Consider the following 26628-nt stretch of genomic DNA (forward strand, 5'->3'; position numbering starts at 1 on the left):
AGAAGTGATAAATAGAAAAATCCAAAAAGTGAAAAATCGAAACATTAAAGAATTGACAAACTGGAAAATCTAAACAGTCGGAAGGCACGAAATGGGAAAATCAAAATATGGGTTAATTGAAATATCGAAAAATTGAAAAATCGAAATATTTAAAAATCGTAAAATTGAAGGGAAACGCGGAATAATAAATAATCTGAAAAATCTTAAGCCTGAAATTTCGAAAAATTGAAAAATGAAAGAAAACTGAAGAATGGAAAAATTGAAAAATCTCAAAACTGAAATATCCAAAAACTGAAAAATTAAAAAACTGAAATCCAAAAACTGAGAAACTAAAAAATTCAAAAACTGAGAAATCACAAAGTCAAAAAAGTGCAGTCGAAAAATCAAAACCTAAAAAAACTGAAAAATCAAAAACCTTAAAATTTAAAAAATTGAAGAATTTAAGAAATGAAAAATCGAAAAACTGAGTTTATAAAAGTCAAATTTGAAAACTTGAAAAAAATAAATATTTAAAAATCATACAATTGAAGAGGAGAAAACGTAAAATTGGAACATCGGGAAATTGAAAAATTGAAAATCGTGAAATTGAAAAATTGATAAATTCTAAAATCGAAAAATCGAATAATAAATGAACTGAAAAATCCCAAAACATAAATTTCCAAAAAATGAGAAATTAAAAAATCGAAAACCTGAAAAATCGAAACAGCCGAAAGGGAACAAATGGGAAAATCAAAATATGGGTTAATTGAAATATCGAAAAATTGAGAAATTAAAAGTCAAAAATTGAAAAATTGAAAAATCGTAAAATTGAAAAGAAAAACAGAATAATAAATAATCTGAAAAATCGCAAAACTGAAATTTCGAAAAATTGAAAATGAAAGAAAAACTAAAGAATGGAAAAACTGAAAAATCTCAAACCTTAAATATCCAAAAACTGAAAAATTAAAAAACTGAAATCCAAAAACTGAGAAACTAAAAAATTTAAAAACTGAGAAATCAAAAAGTCAAAAAAGTGCAGTCGAAAAATCAAAACCTTAAAAACTGAAAAATCAAAAACCTAAAAATTTGAAAAATTGAAAAAAAGAAATATTTAAAAACCATAAAATTGAAGAGAAAAATTGGAACATCGGGAAATTGAAAAATTGAAAATCGTGAAATTGAAAAATTGATAAATTCTAAAATCGAAAAATCGAATAACAAATGAACTGAAAAATCCCAAAACATAAATTTCCAAAAAATGAGAAATTAAAAAATCGAAAAAGTGAGAAATAGAAAAATCAAAAAAGTGAAGTCGAAAAATCGAAATCTTAAAAAATAGAAAAATTGAAAAATCAAAAACCTGAAAAATCGAAAAATTAAAGAATTGACGTACTGGAAAATCGAAACAGTCGAAAGGCAAGAAATGGAAAAATCAAAATATGGGTTAATTGAAAACTGAAAAATTAGAAAACTTAAATGTCCAAAACCTGAGAATCTAAAAAATTTAAAAAGTGAGAAATCAAAAAGTCAAAAAAGTTCAGTCGAAAAATCAAAACTTTCAAAAATTGAAAAATTGAAACATCAAAAACCTAAAAAATTGAAAAATTGAAGAATTGAAGAAATGAAAAATCCAAAAACTGAGGGTCTATAAAAGTCAAATTTGAAAAATTGAAAAGACCAAAAATTTAAAAATCATAAAATTGAAGAGAAAAATTGGAAAATCGTAAAACTGAAACATTGAAAAATCAAAAAAGTGAAGTCGAAAAATCGAAACCTTAAAAAATCGAAAAATTGAAAAATTAAAAACCTGAAAAATCGAAACATTAAAGAATTGACGAACTGGAAAATCTAAACAGTCGGAAGGCAAGAAATGGGAAAATTGAAATATCGAAAAATTGAGAACACTTCGTTAATTTGCGGAATTTTGCTAGTACCAAACATATTTAAAGAATGATTTCTTAATTATACAAAAAATAGTTGCATGTCAATAATTAACACATGTACCTACCAAAATGTTCACTACGCAATTCTCCCGTAGAAATTATGTTAGATTAGGGTGTGTATCAGATCACGTATGTTCCGTGCCGCTTATAGATGAAATCGTTTCTGAACGCTTAAGAGTGACATTGGCCTGAGTCCGCTCTGGTCTGTAGATCAAACAAGTTCTCAGGTGACGAATTGTGCTTGAAAATGTTGTCATCAGCAATTGCCTTGAAAAAACCAATTATTTGTTTCATATCAGTTTCTATACTAATTTGTACACATCAAAAAATGAAAAAATTAATAATAATCTATTACGATAAAACTGAAATTATACCAGTAATACTTTAAAGACTCTGATACTAACTTAATTTAATAATAGTTTTATCTTTATTAGCTTTATAGGTATTAACACTTTGCACAACATATTTAAATAAATATTTTGGGCAGCCATAAAATTCAATTACTTTAAACTTTTAGTTCTTTAAATACATATTTACATTCTTCACCAAGATTTTTAGTGAAGTACGATATGATGTTAGATTTTTCATAAAATCCTAAGTTTTGTCAACGTAACTTTGTGATACAGAGTTATGTTTTGATTAATTTATGTCAGGAGGAAGCCGAAGGTCATCAGAAACAATATAGTTAATTATTACTCTCCTTGGCGTATCATTAATGAACAATAAAGGAAATATTTCCTTGTTGTTTTTATTACTACATGTTATTAGTGGATAATCATTAAAATTAGCAAAAAAAAATGATGCCATCTTACAATGTTGTCTAATAAATGTTATTTAAACGTTAAAAAGTAGCATAGTCCTGAACTTGTGGTTTATAAATACGCAATTGATATTTTTCGGCTTTTCGATTTCTCGATTTTTCAAGTTTAGATGTTTAAATATTTCGATTTTAGACTTTTCAATTTTTCCATTCTTCAAATTTTCGATTTCTCAATTTTGTTCTCTTCAATTTTATGATTTATAAATATTTAGATTATTCAGTTTTTCAAATTTTGAGGTTTCTAAATTTTCAGTTTTCCGATTTCTGAAATCATTTCTTTTTTTTTCCCATTTCGCGACTTAACAAAGTATCGATTTTTTCACTTCTTCAAAGCTTCAATTTTCCGACTTTGCTTTTTTAGTTTTTCGATTTCTCAGTTTTCCAATATTTTAATTTCTCAATTTTTTGGATATTTCTTTCAGTTTTGGGATTTTTAAATATTTCGATTTTTCGGCTTTTCGACACCTTGATTTCTCGATTTTTTACTTTTTGGATTTTCAATTTTTCATTAAACTTTAGATTTTTCGACTGTCTGTGTTATAAAACTATAACACTTCGATTTCTCACTTTTTAAACTTTTCGATGCTTTAATTTTGCAATTTTTAAAATTCTAGGTTTTTTGATTTGCCTCGAGTTTTCAGTTCCTCTGTTTCAATTTTTCAATTTTCCGAATTATTAAATTTGTTTATTTTGCAATTTTTCTTTTTTCAAATTTTTCGATGTTTCAATCACTTATTTGATTTCTGGATCTAATGAATTCAGATGTTTGGAAGTTTCGATTCAATTTCTCGATTCATCGATTTTTCAATTTTTAACTTTTCTTCTCGGTATTCGACTATTCGATTTCGCGATCCTCTGATTTTTCGATAATACTAGATTCCTCGAGCTTTCAGTTTTTCTATATTTTAATTTTTCAATTTTCCGAATTTCTATATAAATTTTTCGATGTTTTGATTGTTCTATCTCTGGGTTTACCAATTTTTCCATTTTTAACATTTTGATTTCCCGATTTTTCGATTTCTCGATGTCACAGTTTTTGAATTTTTCGACGTTTCCATTTTTCGATTTGTTACTTTTCGACTTATCAGTTTTTCGATGTTTCGATTTTTGAATTATCCGATTTTTCAATTTTCCAATTTTTTAATTGTTGAGTTTCGATTTCTCGATTTGTTGATTTTTCAGTTTTTTAAATTTTAGATTTTCGAATTTCTATTTTTTTGTTTTTTTGATGTTCAGATTGCTCCAATTTCAATTTTACGATGTTTTAATTTTTCAAATTTTGACGTTTCTGAATTTTAAGTTTTCCGATTTCTCAAATAATTAATTCTTTGATTTTCCCATTTCTCGACTTGCCAAAGTTTCGATCTTCCAGTTCTTCAGTTATCCAATTTTGTGATTTTTCAGGTTTTTGATTTTTCGATTTTTTAATTTCCCAATTTTTGGATATTTCGTTCAATTTTGTGATTTTTCAGTTTTGTGAGTCTTCAATTTTTCTTGGATTTTCAGTTTTTAGAGTTTTGGATTTTCAGTGTTTCGATTTTTACTTTAAATCTTTCAATTTTTCGGCTCTTTTCTACATCGATTTCTCAATTCTTGAACTTTCCGATGTTTCAATTTTTCAATTTTTAAAATTCTAGGTTTTTCGATTTCTCGAGTTTTCAGTTTTTCTATATTTCAATTTTTCAATTTCCCGAATTTTTAAATTTTTGATTTTCCAGTTTTCCTTTTTTCAGATTCTTCGATTTTTCAATTTTTTGATTTCTTGATTAATCGATTTTTCAATTTCTAACTTTTCTTCCCGGCTTTCGACTCTTCGATTTCTCGATCCTCTGATTTTTCGATTTCTCGATGTCTGTTTTTGAATTTTTCGATATTTCGATGTTTGGATTTCTCGGTGTTTCGACTGGTTACTTTTGGGCTTTTCAATTTTTCAATTTTTATAATTCTAAATCCCTCGAGTTTTTAGTTTTTCTATATTATGATTTTTCAATTTTCCGAATTTTTAAATTTTCAATTTTTCAATTTCTTGAGATCTCGATTCATCGAGATTCGGAGGTTTCCATTTTTAACTTTTCGACAACTCGAATTTTCGGTTTCTCGATGTCAGTTTTTGAATTTTTCGATATTTCGATTTGTCACTTTTCGACTTATCAATTTTTCGATGTTTCGATTTTTCAATTATCCGATTTTTCAATTTTCCAATTTTTTAATTGTGGATTTTCGATTTCTCGGTTTGTTGATTTTTCAGTTTTTCGATTTTTAAAATTTTAGATTTTCGAATTTTTATTTTTTTGTTTTTTTAATGTTTAGATTGCTCCATTTTTCAATTTTACGATATTTTAATTTTTCAATGTTTTGAATTTTAAATATTTTGACTAGTCGATTTTTCAGTTCTTCAAAATTTTTTAATTTTTCAAATTTTGACGTTTCTGAATTTTCAGTTTTCCGATTTCTCAAATAATTAATTCTTTGATTTTCCCATTTCTCGACCTGCCAAAGTTTCGATCTTCCAGTTCTTCAGTTCTTCAATTTTTCGATTTTTCAGGTTTTTGATTTTTCGATTTTTCAATTTTTTAATTTCCCAATTTTTGGATATTTCGTTCAATTTTGTGATTTTTCAGTTTTCGATTCTTCAATTTTTCTTGGATTTTCAGTATTTCGAGTTTTGGATTTTCAGTGTTTCGTTTTTTAAACTTTAAATCTTTCAATTTTTCGACTGTTTTCTACATCGATTTCTCAATTTTTCAACTTTTCGATGTTTTAATTTTTCAATTTTCCAAATTTTTAAATTCTTGATTTTCCAATTTTTCTTTTTTAAAATTTTTCGATTTTTCAATTTCTCGATTCATCAATTTTTCAATTTCTAACTTTTCTTCCCGGCTTTCGACTCTTCGATTTCTCCATGTCTCAGTTTTTGAATTTTTCGATATGTCGATGTTTCCATTTCTCGGTTTTTCGATTTGTTACTTTTGGGCTTTTCAATTTTTCGATTTTCCAAGTTTTCGATGATTCAATTTTTCAGTTATCCGATTTTTCAATTTTTTAAATTATGAAATTTCGATTTCTCGATCTTTCAGTTTTTCGATTTTTAAGTTCTAGATTTTCGAATTTTGATTTTTTGATGTTTGGTTTTCTAAATTTTTCAATTTTGTGATATTTTAATTGTTCAATATTTTAAATTTTAGATTTTTCGATTTCTGGATTTTTTAATTTTTCAATTTTTATAATTCTAGATCCCTGGAGTTTTCAGTTTTTCTATATTTAGATTTTTCAATTTTCCGAATTATTAAATTTTCGATTTTTCAGTTTCTTGAGATCCCGATTCATCGAGATTCGGATGTTTCCATTTTTAACTTTTCGACTTCTCGATTTTTCGGTTTCTCGATGTCACAGTTTTTGAATTTTTCGATGTTTCGATTTTTCGATTTGCTACTTTTCGACTTATCAATTTTTCGATGTTTCGATTTTTCAATTATCCGATTTTTCAATTTTCCAATTTTTTAATTGTGGATTTTCGATTTCTCGATTTGTTGATTTTTCAGTTTTTCGATTTTTAAATTTTAGATTTTCGAATTTTAATTTTTTTTGTTTTTTGATGTTTAGATTACTCCATTTTCAATTTTACGATATTCTAATTTTTCATTGTTTTAAATTTTAAATATTTCGAATTTCCGATTTTCAGTTCTTAAAAATTTTTTAATTTTTCAATTTTAATGTTTCTGAATTTTCAGTTTTCCGATTTCTGAAATAATTAATTCTTTAATTTTCCCATTTCTCGACTTGCCAAAGTTTCGATCTTCCAGTTCTTCAGTTTTTCAATTTTTCAGATTTTTGATTTTTCGATTTTTCAATTTTTTAAAATCCCAATTTTTGTATAATTCGTTCAATTTTGTGGTTTTTCAGTTTTGCGATTCTTCAATTTTTCTTGGATTTTCAGTTTTCCGGGTTTTGGATTTTCAGTATTTCGTTTTTTAAACTTTAAATCTTTCAATTTTTCGACATTTTCTACATCGATTTCCCAATTTCTCAAATTTTCGATGTTTTAATTTTTTTATTAATAGTTTTATTCTCGTCCATTATTCATTATAGGTGTTGTTTTTTGTATTTCGGGACACGTGGACATAAAAAGAAGAAGATGAGATGTCTTCTACGTGTTAATTTTTCAATTTTTAAAATTCTAGGTTTTTCGATTTCTCGAGTTTTCCGTTTTTCTATATGTATTTCAATTTTCCGAATTTTTAAATTTCTGATTTTCTAATTTTTCTTTTTTCGATGTTTCGATTTTTCAGTTATCCGATTTTTCAATTTTTTAAATTATGAAATTTCGATTTCTCGATCTTTCAGTTTTTCGAATTTTTATTTTTTGTTTTTCTGATGTTTTGTTTTCTGGATTTTTCAATTCTGTGATATTTTGATTGTTCAATGTTTTAAATTTTAGATTTTTCGATTTCTTGAGTTTTTAATTTTTCAATTTTCCGAATTTTTATACAAATTTTTCGATGTTTTGATTGTTCTATCTCAATGAATCTATTTTTTGATTTTCTCATTTTTCGACTTCCCAAACTTTCGATCTTTCAGTTCTTCAATTTTTCAGGTTTTTGATTTTTCGATTTTTTAATTTTTTAATTTCCCAATTTTTGGATATTTCGTTCAATTTCGTGATTTTTCAGTCTTTTAGTTCTTCAATTTTTCTTGGATTTTCAGTTCTCCGTTTTTTAAACTTTCGATTTTTCAATTTTTCGACTGTTTTATACTTCGACTTCTCAATTTTTCAACTTCTCGATATTTTAACTTTTCAGTTTTTAAAATTTTAGATTTTTCGGTTTCTCGAGTTTTCAGTTGTTCTATATTTCGATATTATTTAATTTAATTAAGATAATTTCATTTGTTAACACACCATTTATTTCATTATTGTCTTAGCTTGAAATTATTCTCTTTTTGGCAAAATAAACATTTAATTAAAAAAAATAATGAACGATAAAAGAGATCAAAACGTCAAAATTTGACAAGGAGCAACTTCAGGCCGTAACTAAAAACAACAGGTTAACCTCAGCCCGTGACTTAGGTGACCGTTTAGCCACAGCTCATGTCAATATCTAAAACCGAAATTAGCGCCGTCAAGATGACAACTCAAAATAACACTATACTTAGATACGGGGTAGAAAATTTGGGTTTGTCGATAAAATCTACTTTGATACCTATTAAATATTTATAGACACAATCAATTTAAGCAGATATTTTTATTGCTATGCGGGAAATAAAACAATATCACCTTCACCTTGAGATATGAAAATAAACTCGCAAAATTTTTCCTTATTCTTATCTTTTGAAAAGCTATAATTCTTTCTGTCATATCACAATAAACAAAGCTCCTTTATTTATTTACTCTACGGAAAAAAAAGATGTGCAACCAAAACGCAAAACCGATTTCGCAATAGCGGCTCCAGCTCGAAAGCCGCATTGCAACACCAAACCGTTCGTTTTAAACAATCGTCGCGAGATTAACAAACTCAATTAACTGCAGAACGCGAACTCCGCGTTACTCTTTAATGGCAATTGCATCGAACTATAAATCAGCGCGATTATATTTTTCGGCGGATTATGAAAAATACCACATGCCCGAGCAGCCTAAAACAAAATTGCAATTCCGTAATGCAAACAAAACGCAATTACGGCGCCCGACATGCACACGAATGCATAAATTTCCCTTACAAATGTCGGCCGAAAAGTAACGCAATTTCGCCTGGGTAAACCGCGTTTAAAAATTATTTTTCACGTTTTGATGCACTTACCTCGACGGTCTTGGGACGAGGAGGGGACGGGAGCGGGATTCGAGTTCCGGTAATGAAATTCATTTCGAGTAATTAAAATTTTAATAAAACATCACTTCAAGCTGGACACTTTAATTTTTTTTCGAACGGCGTTGTTGTAGCCCTCCTTGTACTGGTACCAGATGTCGTTCTTGCATTCCTGCGGTTTTCCTGCAAATCGGAAAGAGTTTCCGGTGAGTGGCAATTACGGCGGTTCGGGACTAATTAATGGATTTAGACGGGTTGACGGAGGGTTGGAAGAGGGACAATGAAATTGAGAAACTATAGAGTAATTACGTCGTTTGCTGAAGCGGTAATTTATTGGTAATGATGTCTGTAATTGCTTAGGAGCCGGAGTCGCCTTCTGGCCCGGATTCGGCGCACACTATTAGCTTATTGTTTGCCGAGGAAAATTACAATTTGGATTATTACTGTTTGGATTGCTGGCTGGGTGAATTTAGGGGCGAATTACGCACCTGATGAAGAAGATTTCTTGGCGACGGTCCTGCCGAAGAAGTCCTTGACGAGGGCCTGCAACAAAGATAAGCTCATTAAATACAAAGCAATTTTTACTTTTTGAGCGTAAGCTGACATTACCAAAATTAGTTAAATTAAATTATATACTCCCACTTGCGGTTTACGAATCTATCTTGAGTTTGTTTATTATTATTATTTGTTTACTGTGTTGTTGATCATGTGTTATTTTCCTCTATATCCATGACTACTTATTTCTTGTTTGTTTATTTATTTGGGTTTTCAGGACCGAGTTTCGGGTTTTATTAATATTTTTAGTAACTCATATAAATACTAACATGAAATTTATTAATATTTTCATTGTTTTGGCGACGCGACGCTTCGCTACCTTTATTGGTGCTTCCTCAAGACTACGCACTATTATTAGTCAAAATTATTAAAATTATCCAAAAAGACACACATATTAAAATTTTTATACCAGCAGTGTGTTAATGAGTGGCCGTTATTAATTTCAATTTTTCGATACTTCAGTTTTGGGAATTCTCATTTTTTTCGATATTTTAGTTTCCGGATTTTTTAGGCTTTTATTCGTCAATGTTTCGATTTCTCAATTTCTCGATTGTTATTCAGTTTTAATTTCTCAATCATTTTTCGATACTGCAGTTTTGGAATTTTTATTTATTCTTAAATTTTTTGATGTTTCGGTTTCCCGATTTTTTAAATTTTTCGATTTTTCAATTTTCAGTTCTTCGATTTTTCAATTTTTCAGTTCTTCGAATTTTTAACTTTTAGATATTTCAGTTTCTCGTTTTTGTCAATTATTAATGTCTCGATTTTTCGATACTTCGGATTCTCCAATACATATTTCAATTTCTCAATTTTTTGATGTTCGATTTCTGGATTATGCAATTTTTGGACAGTTTAATTTTTCAATTTTTCAATAATTCGATTTCAGATTTTCGACTTGTAGAATTCTATCTTTCAGTTTTTTTATTCTTCAGTTTTCCAATTTTTCAAATTTTTATTTTTTGATTTTCAATTTTTTGATACCTGCTTGAGTTCTGGAATTTTTCTACATTTAAGTTCTTCAACTTTTTCGATTCTTTAATTTTTCTTCGATTTTTCAGTTTTTCGATACTTTGTTCCGAATTTTTTCGTTTTTAGATTCTTCAATATTTCGATATCCCAATTTCTCGATTTTTTCAATTATTAATTTCTCGATTTTTCGATCACTCAAGTCGGTTTTAAAATCTAGAATTTTTCCATGTTCGATTTTTAAAATTTTTGACTTTTCAATTTTTCAATTGTTCGATTTCCATTTCTCGATTTTTCGGTTTTTCGACTACTCGATTTTTTTATTTCTCGATCTTTTGAAGTTTCGATTACTCGATGCTTCAATTTTTCAAGTTTTTAATTGTTCGATTTCTCGATTTTTCAACATTACAATTTTGGGAATTTTTCAATTTCTGGTAATTTTATTCTTTTAATTTTTTATATTTTAAATTTTTCAATTTTTATGTTTCTTTTTTGGATTTAACGATTTTCCGATTTCGCAGTTGTTCGATTTTTCAATTTTTTAATTTTTTTCAATTTCTCCACTTTTCAATTTTTTGATTATATGGTTTTTGATGCTTCAATTGCTCGATCTTTCTATTTTTCGGCTTCTGGCTTTTAAATTTTACGGTTTTTCATTTTCGATTTTCAATTTTTCGGTTTTTAAATGTTTCGATTTTTCGGTTTTTTAAATTTTAGATTTTTTGATTTCTTAAATTTTCGATTTTTCAGTTTTTAGATTTTTCAATTCATATCTTCGAATTTTTAAAGTTTAGGTTTTTCAATTTTTCGATTCCTCGATCTTTCGATTTTTGGGCTTCTCGGTATTAGAATTTACGGTTTTTCCACTTTCCGATGTTTAAAATTAGTGATTTCTCGATTTTTTGACTTTTCAATTGTTGTTTTTAATTTTTTCGATTTTGTGCTATTTTTATTTCTCGATTCTTCGACTTCTCGATCTTTTAATGTTTCGATTTCTCGATTTTTCAAGTCTTCGATTTCTCAGTTTTCCAACAGTTCAATTTTTAGAATTTTTCAATTTCTGGCAATTTTACGATTTCAATTTTTAAAATTTTAGATTTTTCAATTTTTGTTTTGATTTTTCGGTTTTTGAACTTTTCAACTGTTCGACTTCTCGATTTCCCGATGTTTCAATTTTCAATTTTTTGATTTTTCGATTTCTGGATTTTTCACGTTTTCGATTTCTCAATTTTTCAGATTTTCTATTTCTCAATTTTTCACTTTTTCGATTCTTTTCACTTTTTAATTTTTCGATTTTTCGATACTTCAGATTTAGAATTTTTTAATACATATTTGAATTCCTTAATTTTTTGAATTTCAACGTCTACATTTTTCAATTTTTTGACATTTTAATTTTTCGATTTTTCAGTTCTTGGATTCAATTTAATTCAATTCTTCCATTTTTTTAAGTTTAGATTTCTCAATTTATTGATGTTTCGATTCATCGATCTTTCGATTTTCGGCTTCTCGGTTTTGAAATTTAGAGTTTTTCCATTTTCGATTTTTAAAATTTTTGATTTTTCGAACTTTAAATTTTTCGATTTTTCAATTTCCATTTCTCGATTTCAATTTTTCAACTTTTTGATTTTTCGATTTCGCAATTTTTCAACGTTTCAATTTTGGGAATTCTTAAATTTTAGATTTTTCAGTTTTTGTTTTGATTTTTTGATTTTCCGTTTTTTCGTTTTTCCATTTCCTGATTTTTAAATTCTTTGATTTTTCGATTTTCCAATTTTTGTAATTGGTCGATTCCCCGATTTTTAAATTTTTTGACTTTTAATTTTTCAATTTTATGCTTTTTTCATTTCTCGATTTTTCGGTTTTCCGACTTCTCGACTGTTTGGCTTCTCGATTGTTGAATGTTTCAATTTTCCGATGTTTCAAGTTTTCGATTTCTCAATTTTTCAACATTTCAATTTTTGGAACTTTCCAATTTCAATTTTTTAAATCTTAATTTTTTCAATTTTCATGTTACGATTTTTTGCTTCCTCGGTTTTTCGTTTTTTCGATCTCCAAATTTTTCAACGTTTCAGTTTTGGGATTTTTCAAGTTTTTGATTGTTCAGTTTTTCGATTTTTCATTTTTTCAATTCCTTTTTTGGATTTACCGATTTCCCGATTTCGCGTTTTTTTGATTTTTCAATTCGATTTTTCAATTTTTTAGTTTTTTCAATTTTACCAATTTTGAATTTACCGATTATACGATTTTTTGATGTTTCGATTTCCCGATCTTAATATCGCCTTTGACTTGTCGCTTTTAGATTTTACGGTTTTCATTTTCGATTTTCAATTTTTCGGTTTTTAAATTTTCCGATTTTTCGATTTTTTAAATTTTATATTTTTCGATTTTTCAGTTCGTAGATTTGTCAATTAATTCTTCTCTTTTTAAAAATTAGAGTTTTCAATTTTTTGATGTTTCGATTTCTCGATCTTTCGATTTTTCGGTTTCTTCTTTTAAATTAAAATTTTTCAATTTTTAATTTCGATTTTGTGATTTCTCGGTTTTTCGTTTTTTCGACTTTCCTGTGGTCCAATTTCCAAATTTATCAACATTGCAGTTTTGGAATTTTTCAATTTTTCGATTGTTCAGTTTTTCGATTTTTCAGTCTTTCAAATTCTTTTTTGTATTTGGCGATTTTGACATTTCGCGTTTTTTTGATCTTTCAGTTGTTCGATTTTTCAATTTTTTGGTTTTTAACATTTTTTCGAGTTTTCAATTTTCCGATTTATACAATTTTTTGATTTCTTAATTGTTCGATTGTTCAGCTCTTAGGTTTTTCAATTCATTTATTCGAATTTTTAAAGTTTAGGTTTTTCAATTTTTTGATGTTTCGATTCCTCGATCTTTCAATTTTTCGGCTCCTCGGTTTTTTGGAATTTACGCTTTTTCGATTTTCCGACTTTCAAAATTTTTGATTTTTCGATTTTATTCTATTTTCATTTCTCGATTTTTCGACTTCTCGACATTTTGGTTTCTCGATTTTTCAAATTTTCGATTTCTTAATTTTTTGACATTTCAATTTTGGGAATTTTTCGATTTCTGTCAATTTTATGAATTAAATTTTTATCTTCTGATTTTTAAATCTCTCGGTTTTTCGTTTTTTCGACTTTGGGGTTTTTCGATTTTTCGATTTTCCAATTTTTCGATTTCCAAATTTTTCAACACTTCAGTTTTAGGATTTTTCAATTTTTCAGTTTTTCGATTTGTTTTTTGGATTTTGGGATTTCTTAATTTCGCGTTTTTTTGATTTTTTAGTTGCTCCGTTTTTCGATTTTTTAGCTTTTTCAATTTTTCGACACTTTCAATTTTCCGATTATACGATTTTTTGATGTTTTGATTTCTCGATCTTTCCATTTTTTGATTTCTTGTTTTTTTGGAATTTACGTTTTTTCCATTTTCTGACCTTTAAAATTTTTGATTTTTTGATTTTATGCTATTTTCATTTCTCGATTTTTCGACTGTTGGACTTTTTTTGGTTTCTGGATTTTTCAAATTTTCGATTTCTTAATTTTTTAACATTTCAATTTTGGGAATTTTTAGATTTTTGTCAATTTTATGAATTAAATTTTCATCTTCTAATTTTTTAATTTCTCGGTTTTTCGTTTTTTCGACCTTGGGGTTTTTCGATTTTTCGACTTTCCAATTTTTCGATTTCCAAATTTTTCAACACTTCAGTTTTAGGATTTTTCAATTTTTCAGTTTCTCGATTTGTTTTCTGGATTTTGCGATTTCTTGATTTTTTAGTTGTTCCGTTTTTCGATTTTTTAGCTTTTTCAATTTTCCGATTATACGATTTTTAATGTTTAGATTTCTCGATCTTTCCATTTTTTGACTTCTTGGTTTTAGATTTTACGGTTTTTTATTTTCAATTTTTCGGTTTTTATATTTTTAAGTTTTTTGATTTTGCAAATTTTTAAATTTTCGATTTTCCAATGTTTCTGTTTCCAGTTTTTTGGCATTTCAGTTTTGGGATTTTTCAATTTTTCGATACGATTTCCCTATTTTTAATTTTTTTAATATTTCAATTTTTCACTTTGTCGACCTTCCGGATTTCCGAATTTCAACATTTTTCCATTCCTCAATTTTTCACTTTTCGATTTTTGTGGTTTTCAACATTTCAATTTTGGGAATTTTTCAATTTTTGCATTTTTCAATTTTTCGATATTTTAATTTATCGATTTTTTAATTTTTTTGATTTTTCCATTTTCACTTTACAAAAAATACAAATTCTAAAATTTTTTATAATTTTCAATGAAACGGCATTTTTGTTGGTCTGAGGTAACATTTCACTTAAAATAGTTTGGATTATGATGTGTATACGACTGATGTAATTTTGGACATTTTAAGTCGACCGAAATCTGTCCGTCGGTGTCCGTCTGACTGTCCGCCTGGTAATTTTATTACAAAATTTAATTTATAACCTAAACGACGTTCCAAAGCTGTTTTTTCGCGGATTACAATAAGTTCAAATGTTTCGGTGTTGCGGGGATAATACTTGTCTGAGCTACAACAACTGGTATTCCAATTTTTGCAACACGATTATTTAAATAAAAAAATATTTTGAGGACAATTCAATCCTTGTTAACAGTCCTAGAATTACGTTTCCAGTCCTAAACAAGTGCCCAAAAATTTTGTATACTCTTTCAAAAAGTTCAACGTGCGTTAAACAGTTTCATTGACTCTGACTAAGAACTTAAAAGATCCCAGACATTTTATGCCTACGACCTTGCATATGTGGCGAATGTTACTGGGATTGCTTGAAAGGTAAATTAGATTAATAAGATACGAGATATCAGTCAATGGAGGTAAGTGTCAAGGTTTTGTGGTATAAAGTATTAAGCTCATACAACATGTGTTAAAACCAACTAAGACAACTTATCAATTATCATCAATATATATCATTCCGGTTTCAAGTATGAAACAGTGAAAAATGGCAACAATAACTAAATGTTTCCTTTAATTAATTTCGCATCACTTATATCGCAGGTAATAAATTAGTGAGTTCGGCAAGGTTTAACTGGACTGAATAAATTAATTTCCAGTTTTCTGACCTCGCGCTGGGTTGAATAAGCGACAAAAAAGAGCTTCAGTAGCTTTTCTTAGATTTCGGCTAATTTTTTTTTTATGGCACTAAAAAAATCTATATATTTTGAATGTGAAACCCAGCAGTACTGCCAATTGCAGTTATCAAGACACCCACCTCTAATTCCTTTTTTTTTTGATAGCACGGTATAAATCAATTATCCACACATCATATAACTGTTGAAATTTCCATTATCATGGTATGTTGCAATTGTATCAGTATTTCTGTTAAGCCTGCGAATTGAAGTGTAGTCATTGTCCGTTATTATTATGGAGCGGAACACCCACTTATGCGTTATAGTGCCGCTACTAAATATAATAGACTGCACTTTTTACGCAAATCTTAATATAACAAGATATTAAATCCTAAAATGTCGAATATTTTGTTTTGAATTTTTTAAGGTTTTTTAGAATAAAAAAAAATACACCAATTTTTCCAAGCGTTCGTGCTTGTAGATCTTATCCAACGCATCTTTTTCGTTAACTTAAACATCTCGTCATCCCCGTGCCTCCCACACTGCTTGTTTTAACCAGTTTTTTGCCTCTCCGTGTTGTCAGCGGGGTCGTTAGTCGTGATAAAAGTTTTCAGCCCGGAAATCCTGTTCAAATTCCAATTTCAGCGGAATCAATTTGACCGCGGCGTGTTGAACAAACAGGCAAGCCGGCGTCCAACAATGGATTTTTTTATGATTGGATTTGGAAAAAAATTGCCATCGTTTTTCAAGACCGTTTAGTTAAGTTTTGATGGGGATAATGGAGAAAAAACGAGCGGCTTTTCGATATTGGCGAACGCAACAGAAGTCGGTTAATGCTATTCCCAAACGATATCACAGCAGTAATGAAAGATGACCTGGCTAGATTGCGAGCTTAGCGTTATACTGGAAATGGGAAAACTGGTTGCTGATAGCCCATTTTCACTGTGATTCCATTGTTTGTCAGATTATTTCGATCCCTAGGCGCACGGGATAACGGCGGGAGCATTTGTCAACGTTAAAAGGAAATACTGTTGTGGTTACGCAGTAATCAAAGAAAGAAAGAGTGGATGCCTTCTCCCGAAATTAATATTTTAGATTAATAGACGCATCGTTGAGGAATTAATTTAAGGCGATAATTATCAAAGAATCAAAGGTGTCGTCGTAAATGTATTAATTCAAAAGTTTCTACCTACTCGAGTGTACATACAACAGAAATCGATTTACGTAGTATAGATAACATCTTTATTGGATTATGATTATCAGTATGTCTGTTGGCTTAAAAGATCTCAAAATAAAAACCCTTATAATTTATACCCCTAGCGTTGTATAGGATTTAAGTTTCGTATATAAGAGTGTCAGTAGAACACCAAATCATCAGCAGAGTGGAAGAATTGTGCATTAAGAAATTACAACAAGAGAAGCAAACGAAATGAAGTTGATATTTCTTGCGTTTGCGTTAGCATTCGCACCTGGTAAGTACTAAAACGATTGACCCTGAAACTAGTACAACTGTTCACATTTACAGCATTGGATGCCCGCTATGTACGCAAACTAGTTGTTCGACCACCCATCGCCGTTGTACCAGGAATTGATGTCCCAGTTATTGAAGTAAACCCAGTACCCATCGTACCAGGAATCAAACCTCAACCGGTACCAGAAATTGAAACACCAGGGCTTGAAGTGAACCCCGTCCCCATCATTCCAGGAATCAAACCACAACCAGTTCCTGGAATTGAAACTCCCGGACTCGAGGTGGACCCTGTTCCAATCATTCCAGGAATCAAACCTCAACCAGTTCCCGGAATCGAAACTCCCGAACTTGGTGTGGATCCAGTACCAATCATCCCAGGAATCAAACCCCAACCAATTCCAGGAATCGAAACTCCAGAACTTGGTGTAGATCCAGTACCAATCATCCCAGGAATCAAACCTCAACCAGTTCCCGGAATCGAAACCCCCGGACTTGAAGTAAACCCAGTACCAATCATCCCAGGAATTAAACCACAACCAGTACCCGGAATCGAAACCCCCGGACTTGAAGTAAACCCAGTACCAATCATCCCAGGAATTAAACCACAACCAATCCCCGGAATCGAAACCCCCGGACTTGAAGTAAACCCAGTACCAATCATCCCAGGAATTAAACCACAACCAGTCCCCGGAATCGAAACCCCCGGACTTGAAGTAAACCCAGTACCAATCATTCCAGGAATTAAACCACAACCAGTCCCCGGAATCGAAACCCCCGGACTTGAAGTCAATCCAGTACCAATCATTCCAGGAATCAAACCCCAACCTGTCCCCGGAATCGAAACTCCCGGACTTGAAGTAAACCCAGTACCAATCATCCCAGGAATCAAACCACAACCAATCCCCGGAATCGAAATCCCAGAACTTGGTGTAGATCCAGTACCAATCATCCCAGGAATCAAACCACAACCAGTCCCCGGAATCGAAACCCCCGGACTTGAAGTAAACCCAGTACCAATCATCCCAGGAATCAAACCACAACCAATCCCCGGAATCGAAATCCCAGAACTTGGTGTAGATCCAGTACCAATCATCCCAGGAATCAAACCACAACCAATCCCCGGAATCGAAATTCCAGAACTTGGTGTAGATCCAGTACCAATCATCCCAGGAATCAAACCACAACCAATCCCCGGAATCGAAATCCCAGAACTTGGTGTAGATCCAGTACCAATCATCCCAGGAATCAAACCACAACCAATCCCCGGAATCGAAATCCCAGAACTTGGTGTAGATCCAGTACCAATCATCCCAGGAATCAAACCACAACCAGTCCCCGGAATCGAAACCCCCGGACTTGAAGTAAACCCAGTACCAATCATCCCAGGAATTAAACCACAACCAGTCCCCGGAATCGAAACCCCCGGACTTGAAGTCAATCCAGTACCAATCATTCCAGGAATCAAACCCCAACCAGTCCCCGGAATCGAAACCCCCGGACTTGAAGTAAACCCAGTACCAATCATCCCAGGAATCAAACCACAACCAGTTCCCGGAATCGAAACCCCCGGACTTGAAGTAAACCCAGTACCAATCATCCCAGGAATCAAACCACAACCAGTCCCCGGAATCGAAACCCCCGGACTTGAAGTCAATCCAGTACCAATCATTCCAGGAATCAAACCACAACCAGTCCCCGGAATCGAAACCCCCGGACTTGAAGTAAACCCAGTACCAATCATCCCAGGGATCAAACCACAACCAGTCCCCGGAATCGAAACCCCCGGACTTGAAGTAAACCCAGTACCAATTATTCCAGGAATCAAACCACAACCAGTCCCCGGAATCGAAACCCCCGGACTTGAAGTAAACCCAGTACCAATCATCCCAGGAATCAAACCACAACCAGTCCCCGGAATCGAAACCCCCGGACTTGAAGTACAACCAGTGCCAATCATCCCAGGAATCAAACCACAACCAGTCCCCGGAATCGAAACCCCCGGACTTGAAGTAAACCCAGTACCAATCATCCCAGGAATTAAACCACAACCAGTTCCCGGAATCGAAACCCCCGGACTTGAAGTAAACCCAGTACCAATCATCCCAGGAATCAAACCACAACCAGTCCCCGGAATCGAAACCCCCGGACTTGAAGTACAACCAGTGCCAATCATTCCAGGAATCAAACCCCAACCAGTTCCCGGAATTGAAGTGCCTGGTCTTGAAATAGGACCAGTACCAATTATTCCTGGTATTAGACCACAATAAATAGTTGTACTTAATATTTAATCTTTTAGTTTTTTTAGTAGGAATGTAATGATCGGAATGAAATAATAATTCTTTTGTTATTTTGAAATAAATGGTTGCAATTTACTTGTTAAATAGTTTCATTTTGAGCGACTCACTATACATTTCTTTAATTCATAGGAAGCGATAAAAGTTGTTTATTGGCAAATTCATACAAAAACACCCAACAAAATTCGGTAGGTATATATTACGCAACGTCCACATTTATCCAGTATAAAGAAAAACTTGTTTAAATATTATCCCAATAAAATCAAACTATAAACACCATGCAAATTTCGTGTTTTTATCACAATAACATTATTAAATATCAAAAGAATAAAATCTTTGTGTATTATTACACTGGACACTGCTCTAGATGTTCATCGGCTTTGATCAAACAACAATTATTTTATCAAATGTAGACGATTTTAAATATAAGTGTGACCTAAAAATTATTTTAATTGCTAGAAAAAGTGCCGCGCGAGTGTCCATTTAACAATAAAAGAACGGCAACAATCCTTGAAACAATATTAGTCTATAAGAATTTAATTACTGCTTACTGATACCCGTCTTTTCACATGCTAATTGGTTGGAAATAGCAGTTTAATCGGGTGAAGTTCACAAAGTAACTAACGTAATAAAATACAATTAACAACGCAATTTGTACAAAACATTTTGACAATATTTTGAGATAGCAGTGGGGCAAGGGACGAACAACAAATGATTAGCCTTTTATCACCCAGACGATAATTTTTAAAAAACATTTCCAAGTAATTGGATTGTTAGTTTGAGAAAGTAGTCTGTTCTTGACTCTGTCCAAATAATTTTAACTTCATACATTAAGCAGGTAGCTGAGACAAAAATTAACAAAATGAGCGAAACAGGACCCACGTCCTTGACTAGTATAAAGCTCAGCAAGAGCAAAAACTCAACCTCGACTATCTGCAATCCGGTCATGCAACATCAGTGTGCAAAATGACGAGAGAACAACTCGATCGTTTATTTGATCAAGCTGCCAAACACTTCAACAGTAGTGGAAAAGCGTTAAATGAAGATGTTCGTCGTCTGGAAGAATGGCTGGAAATGCAAACCCACCTTCCAAAAATGTTGGGTAAGTTTTTGAACACTTTTGGAACATTCGCGAACACTTAATTGTTTGGTTGTTTAAGACGCTCACGCTCTGCGCAATTTTTTGATCCTGAATAAGGGTAGTGTTGAAGTTACTAAACAGAGGATCGATGGCTATTATTCGGTGAGGGCGAGGGTGCCAGAAATTGCCTACGAGATGAATCCCAAACGTCCGCACATGAAGGAATTTGACAAGATTGCGTAAATTACTACAGTATGTGGTGGACTTTTTCAAAACGACAAAATTGTAGATACGTCGTGGACCACCCTCAATTGACCGACGACATGTGCAAACTCACTTTTTTCAAAATAAAAGGTGAATTTATATCACCTAACCTCGACCCGATTAATTATATCAGAAAAATGGCTGCTCTGACGGAGCTAAAGCTGCGACATGACGTTATGCATGGAGACATTTTTGTATTTGACTATAAAGGACTTACTTTAAATGCCGCTCTGAAAGTTACACCAATGCTACTTTATAAAGTTTTCGTCGTCCTCCATGATGTAAGACAAAAATGATCTGTGTAACGATTTCTAAAATTTGGTTCTAGGGAGTTCTCTCGACACGTTTCAAAGCTGCACATATAATAAACATGGCACCACCAATAACCAAAATGATGCAAGCAGTGAAAATCGTTATGAAACCAAAACTATTTGAAAGAGTAAGTGTAAGCACTGAAAAAAGCAATATTTACGTTGATTTTTTTGCAAGGTTCATATTCATTCAGACGAAGATGCTTTAAAGAAAGTTATTCCGCTGAATTTGTTGCCTAGTGATTGGGGCGGTAAAGGACTATCGTTACAAGAGCTAGAAGGTAAGTTTTGGAAGAAAAAAAACTGATAAAAAAACAACACTTGCAGAAATTTTGGACGCAAAGTTAGCACAAAATCAAGAATTATTTGACCGCCTAGATGAAATTAAGGTAGACGAAGACTTGAGACCTAAGAAGTTGATAGATGATTGTAATCTAGGGGTTCATGGTAATTTCAAAAAAATTGAAATTGACTAAAGAAATAAAGTTTTAGTAATAAGATAGTAATACTTTTGTAGTCATAACATAAACTGAAAACTAAAATAAAGTCTTACATAAAGTCGTCACTCTTATCTAATAATTCGATTATCGTTGAAAAAAACTTGGTCTAAAACTAGTTAAACCGATCAATTATATATAAAACCTGATTCTGGGGATTTAATTTTTTTGTGATAATTTTAAGATAGTTTTAAGGTTATAATGTGATTAAAAATCTATTGGTGTCCAAAATTAAATTCTTCAAATTTGTGTTTCCGGGGGCACCACCATAAATAATAAATCTCGTAATGAGTGTTTCAAAAATTAAAAATTGAAAACCCCAAAATAGCAGATAATTGTTTAGGGATTTTTAGGCAAGTTCTCGAAAATCCCAATTTTGCAATACTGTGTATGGATTTCTTCACCGTTTTTCGGTATTTCAAAAAACATCTTCATTTTTCCATAGCCCCTCTACGAATTTTTGGATCTTCAACTTTTCAATTTCCCCGGCACGGATTTTTTACCTTCTTTTTGAGTTTTATTTAAACATTTTCAATTTCAAACCGAATTTTTCGAAAATTTTATTCGCGGACTCTTAACACTACGTTTTTCGAATCACCTCATCGGGATCTGTTTCGCCGGCATTTTTTTGACTTTCAAACAAATTTTCGAAAACTTCATTTTTAAATTTTTTCAAAAATCTTGCTCCGAGATCATTGACACGTTGTTTTTCGAAAAAACGCATATCTCAAAATTTTTTGAAAATTTCGAAGTACATTTCTCGAGATTTCGAGATCATTGAAAAACTTCCATTTACAAAGCGATTTTTTCGAAAATCTTGATTTGGGACCAAAAATAGAAAATTTGGTCTGTAAGTATATAGACTCAGACTCGTGTGGGGATTTTTAGAAACCTTTTCAAAACTCTTAATTTTTCAATGAGTTTTTCGAAATTTCTTGATATTAAAAGAAAAACTATTTTTAAACCGAATTTTTGGAAAATCTTAGTCCGGGGCATAAACACTACGTTTCTCCACTTATCTAGCTCCACATCCCAGAATTTTTTGGAGAATTTTTGACAACTTTTAAAAAATTTAATTTTCAAACCAAATTTTTCAAAAATCTTGATTGGGAATCATCAACACTCTAAGTTGTTCGAATTATGTAATAGAGATCAATATCTCAGAATACTTAGACAATTTTTCAAATCATTTTGTTTTTCGTTGTTACAATTTTTGAGAATGTTTACGAAACTTTTCAAAAATTTCAATTTATCAGTAATCTGCACGAATTTTTTTATTGCTTTTCTTAACTTCGAGATATTAAAAAGAAAAACATTTTCAAACCATTGACAGTTTGTGTTTTTTGAATCATCGCATCGAAATTTATATCCCAGATTTTCTTTGCAGATTTTTGACAACTTTTTTTAAAAGTAATAATTTTCGAACCAAATTTTTCAAAAATTTTAATCTAGGATCACTAACACTGTTTCTCGAATTAGCTCGTCGAGACCTATATCAGAATTTTCAGACAACTTTTCAAAAATCTCAATATTTCAGTCTCCCCGGTATGAATTTTTGAACGTTTTTTGAGTTTTCCAATTATTTAAAAATCGTCAATTTTAAACCGCATTTTTCGAAAATCTTATTCTGGGACTATTAACAGTACGTTTTTCGAATCAGCTCGTCGATAGCTTTATCTGAGATTTTTTTGAGGATTTCTAAGCATCTTTTCAAAAATTCCCATGAATTTTTTGATAATTTTTCGAAATTTCGAGATAATTAAAAATTTTCATTTTCAAACCGAATTTTTCGAAAATCTTGGTTGGGGACCAAGAACTTAGAAGTCAAAATAGTAAAACTGGTCTGTAAGGATTGGTAAGTTGAAAAATCTAGCTAGTCGAATTCTATATTTCAGGATTCTTTAAAGTAATTTTGGCGAAAATCATGGTCCGGGCTCAGTAATATTTCGACTCAGCTGGTCGAGATTTATATCCCAGTATTTTTGAGGATATTTTAGAATTTTTTGGAGGATTTTTGACAACTTTTAAAAAATTTAATTTTCCAACCAAATTTTTCAAAAATCTTGATCCCGTATCATCAACAGTTTATGTTCGAATTATATCAGGATATTTAGGCAATTTTTCAAAATGAATATATAAATCCATGAATACTTTAATAGTTTTTCTATATTTAGAGTATTAAAAGAAGTCATTTTGTTTTTCATTGTCACAATTTTTTTGAGAATGTTTGAGGAACTTTTTAAAAATCTCAATTTATCAGTAACCCGCACGAATTTTTTTACTATTTTCCTAAACTCCGAGATATTAAAAAAATATATTTTCAAACCATTGACATTTTGTTTTTTGAAGATTTTTGACAACTTAAAAAAAATAATTTTCGAGTAAATTTTTTCAAAAATCCTGATCTGGGATCACTAACACTATTTTTCGAATCAGCTATCAGCTATATCCCAGAATTGTTTGAGAATTTTTAGGCAACTTTACAAAAATCTCTATATTTTAATTTCTCAGGTTTGAATTTTTGACCGTTTTTTGAGTTTTCCAGTTATTTAAAAATCCGCAATTTCAAACCGAATTTAAAAAAAATCTTATTCGGGGGCTATTAACACTATGTTTTTAGAATCAGCTCGTCGACATCGTTTCCCACCATTTTTTAGGACTTCTAAACAATTTTTAAAAAAATCCATTTTTAAAATGATTTTTGAAAAATCTTGCTCCGGGACTATTGACACGTTGTTTTTCAATTCAACTCGTCCATAGCTTTATTTCAGATTTTTTTAAGGATTTGTAAGGATCTTTTCAAAAATCCCCATGATTTTTTTGATAATTTTTCGAGATTTCGAGATCACTAAAAATTTTCATTTTCACTGAATTTTTCTAAAATCTTGGTTTCGAACCAAATTTTTCAAAAATCTTTGTATTGTATGAGAATTTTTAGACAACTTCTCAAAAATCTCAAAATTTCAATCTCCCCGGTATCAATTTTTGACCGTTTTTTGAGTTTTCCAGTTTTTTAGAAAAACGTCAATTTCAAATCGAACTTTTCGAAAATCTTATTCGTGGACTATTAACACTACATTTTTCGTATCAGCTCATCGAGATCGATTTCCCTGCATTTTTTAAGACCTTTCAATAAATTTTCAGAAATTCCATTTTTAACTATTTTGCTTAAAAATCTTGGTGTGGGACCAGTGACACGTTATGTTTTGCGAATCAACTCGTCGATATCTTTATCCCAGAATGTTTTCAGGATTTCTAAGCACCTTTTCAAAAATCGCTATTAATTTTTTGATAGTTTTTCGAGATTTCGAGACCATTAAAAATTTTCATTTTCAAACCGAATTTTTCGAAAATTTTGGATTGTGAACAAACATATAAAAATTGGTCTGTAAGGATTTTTAGATAACTTTTCAAAACCCTCAATTTCTCAATGCCCTGTTTGAGTTTTTCGATATTTTTTGATCAAAACAAAAAAAAAATTAAACCGAATTTTTCGAAAACCTTAAGTTCGAGGCCATTAACGCTTTATGTTTTTCCACTTATCGAGATCCATATCCTAAAATGTTTTCGACGATTTTTGACAACTTTAAAAAAAATTAATTTTCGAACCAAATTTTTCAAAAATTTTGCTCTGGAATCACTAACACTATGTTTTTCGAATCAGCTCGTCGAGATGTATGTCCCAGAATTGTATGAAAATTTTTAGACAACTTTTCAAAAATCTCAATATTTCAATCTCCCCGGTATGAATTTTTGACCGTTTTTTCGCTTTTCCAGTTGTTTAAAAATCCGCAATTTCAAACTGAATTTTTCAAAAATCTTAATCGGAGACTATTAACACTACGTTTTTCGAATCAGCTCGTCGAGATCTGTTTCCCAGCATTTTTTAAGACCTTTGAACAAATTTAAAAAAAATTCATTTTTAAACAATTTTTTTCAAAAATCTTGCTTCGGGACTATTGACACGTTATGTTTTTCGAATCAACTCGTCGATAGCTTTATTCTAAATTTTTTTGGAAATTTTGAAGCACCTTTTCAAAAATCCCCATGAATTTTTTTATCGTTTTTTGAGATTTAGGGATCATTAAAAATTTCCATTTTTAAACCGTATTTTTCGAAAATCCTGATTTGGAGCCAAAAATATAAAAATTAGTCTGTAAGGATTTTTAGACAACTTTTTAAAACTCTTATAGTTTCTCAACACCCCGTTTGAGTTTTTCGATATTTCTTGATTAAAAAAAAAATAATTTTTAAACCGAATTTTTCGAAAATCTTAGGTTTGAGACCATTGACACTTTGTTTTTCCATTTATCGAGATCCATATTCGATTTTTGGAGGATTTTTAATAACTTTTAAAAATTTAACTTTCAAACCGCATTTTTCAAAAATTTTTATCTGTGATCATCAACACTTTATGTTGTTCGAACTATTTCGTAGAGATCAATATCTCAGGACCCTTAGGCAATTTTTCAATATGAATATATAAATCTATGAATATTTTGATAGTTTTTCGAGTTTTCAAGCTATTTAGAAACTTTCATTTTTAAAACGAATTTTTCGAAAATTTTGTTCGGGGTTCGAAGAATTTTTTCATCAATTTGAAGCAAATTATCAAAAATTCTATTTTCAAACAAATTTTGTCAAAAACTTTGGCCTGGGACTATTCAGAATATGTTTCTCGAATTAGGTCTTCGAGAAATATAACCCAGAATTTTTTGAAGATTTTTAGCCACCTGACCTTTTTTGATGTATCGAGAACTTAAAAAATTCTATTTTCAAACCGAATTTTTCGAAAATCTTGATTGGAAACCTTGTCAAACATTTCAAATTCGCAATGCCCCACTGTATGAATTTTAGGAAGATTCTTAGGAAACTTTTCCAAAGTCTCAATTTTTCATTTTTTTTTTCATTTCTCGTATAAATTTTTTGACCTTTTCACGATATTTCGAGATATTAAAAACCAAATTTTTCAAAAATCCAATTCAAAAGACCATCGACACGTTATGTTTTTTTAAATTATTTCGTCGAGAAGAGCTCTAAAATTCCAGATTTGTTTGAGGATTTTTATACAACTTTTCAAAAATCTCGATTCAACATTAACCCTTATGAATTTTTTCACTGTCTTTTTAATTTCGAGATAGTAAAAAAAGCTTTTTGAAACCACATTTTTCGACTCAATTCGACGAGATTTAGATATACCCACGAATTTTTGAGAATTAATTGACAACTTTTAAAAAATTCAATTTTTTTTCAAACCAAATTTGTCAAAAATCTTGGTCTGGGATCATTGAAACTTTATGTATTTTGAATTATTTTGTCGATATCAATACCCCACAATTTTTTTTGACCGTTTTTCGAATTTTCGAGTTATTTAAAAATTATCATTTTCAAACCGAATTTTTCGAAAATCTTGTATATCGCGGCATTGAGGATTTTTAGACAAATTTTCAAAAAACACCATTTTCAAACCAATTTTTTCAATAATCTTGGTCCCGAATTATTAAGACCTTATGTTTTTCGAAGCAGTTCGTGAAGACAACTCAGAACTCTTTG

At 30.5% G+C, this 26628-nt stretch overlaps 3 protein-coding genes across 3 annotated transcripts in view; 2 read left to right on the forward strand and 1 right to left on the reverse strand.

Annotated features, from left to right (window-relative positions):
• Nucleotides 1-8596: 8596 nt before the first annotated feature.
• The window catches only part of LOC135123350 (chromosome transmission fidelity protein 18 homolog), a 156427-nt gene continuing 138395 nt past the window's right edge, over nt 8597-26628 (reverse strand). The window contains exons 5-6 of the mRNA XM_064047910.1: nt 9029-9083; nt 8597-8723 (exon numbers count right to left, since the gene is read on the reverse strand). Coding sequence (XP_063903980.1) covers nt 8626-8723; nt 9029-9083 — 153 coding nt within the window. The 3' untranslated portion in view covers nt 8597-8625. The remainder of the gene's footprint in view (nt 8724-9028; nt 9084-26628) is intronic.
• On the forward strand, nt 16518-19000 carry LOC135123344 (formin-2-like). The gene is made up of 2 exons (XM_064047904.1): nt 16518-16629; nt 16683-19000. Exons 1-2 carry the CDS (start codon nt 16587-16589, stop codon nt 18893-18895), a joined length of 2256 nt encoding a protein of 751 aa, XP_063903974.1. The 5' UTR covers nt 16518-16586; the 3' UTR covers nt 18896-19000.
• On the forward strand, nt 19710-21143 carry LOC135122984 (retinaldehyde-binding protein 1-like). Its single transcript, XM_064047482.1, has 6 exons — nt 19710-20024; nt 20083-20242; nt 20293-20548; nt 20596-20706; nt 20757-20859; nt 20906-21143. Exons 1-6 carry the CDS (start codon nt 19889-19891, stop codon nt 21052-21054), a joined length of 915 nt encoding a protein of 304 aa, XP_063903552.1. The 5' UTR covers nt 19710-19888; the 3' UTR covers nt 21055-21143.

Source organism: Zophobas morio, unplaced genomic scaffold (genome assembly GCF_036711695.1).
Source record: "Zophobas morio isolate AGI-343-1 ecotype UQ-CSIRO unplaced genomic scaffold, CSIRO_AGI_Zmor_V1 ptg000006l, whole genome shotgun sequence".
Taxonomy (NCBI): domain Eukaryota; kingdom Metazoa; phylum Arthropoda; class Insecta; order Coleoptera; family Tenebrionidae; genus Zophobas; species Zophobas morio.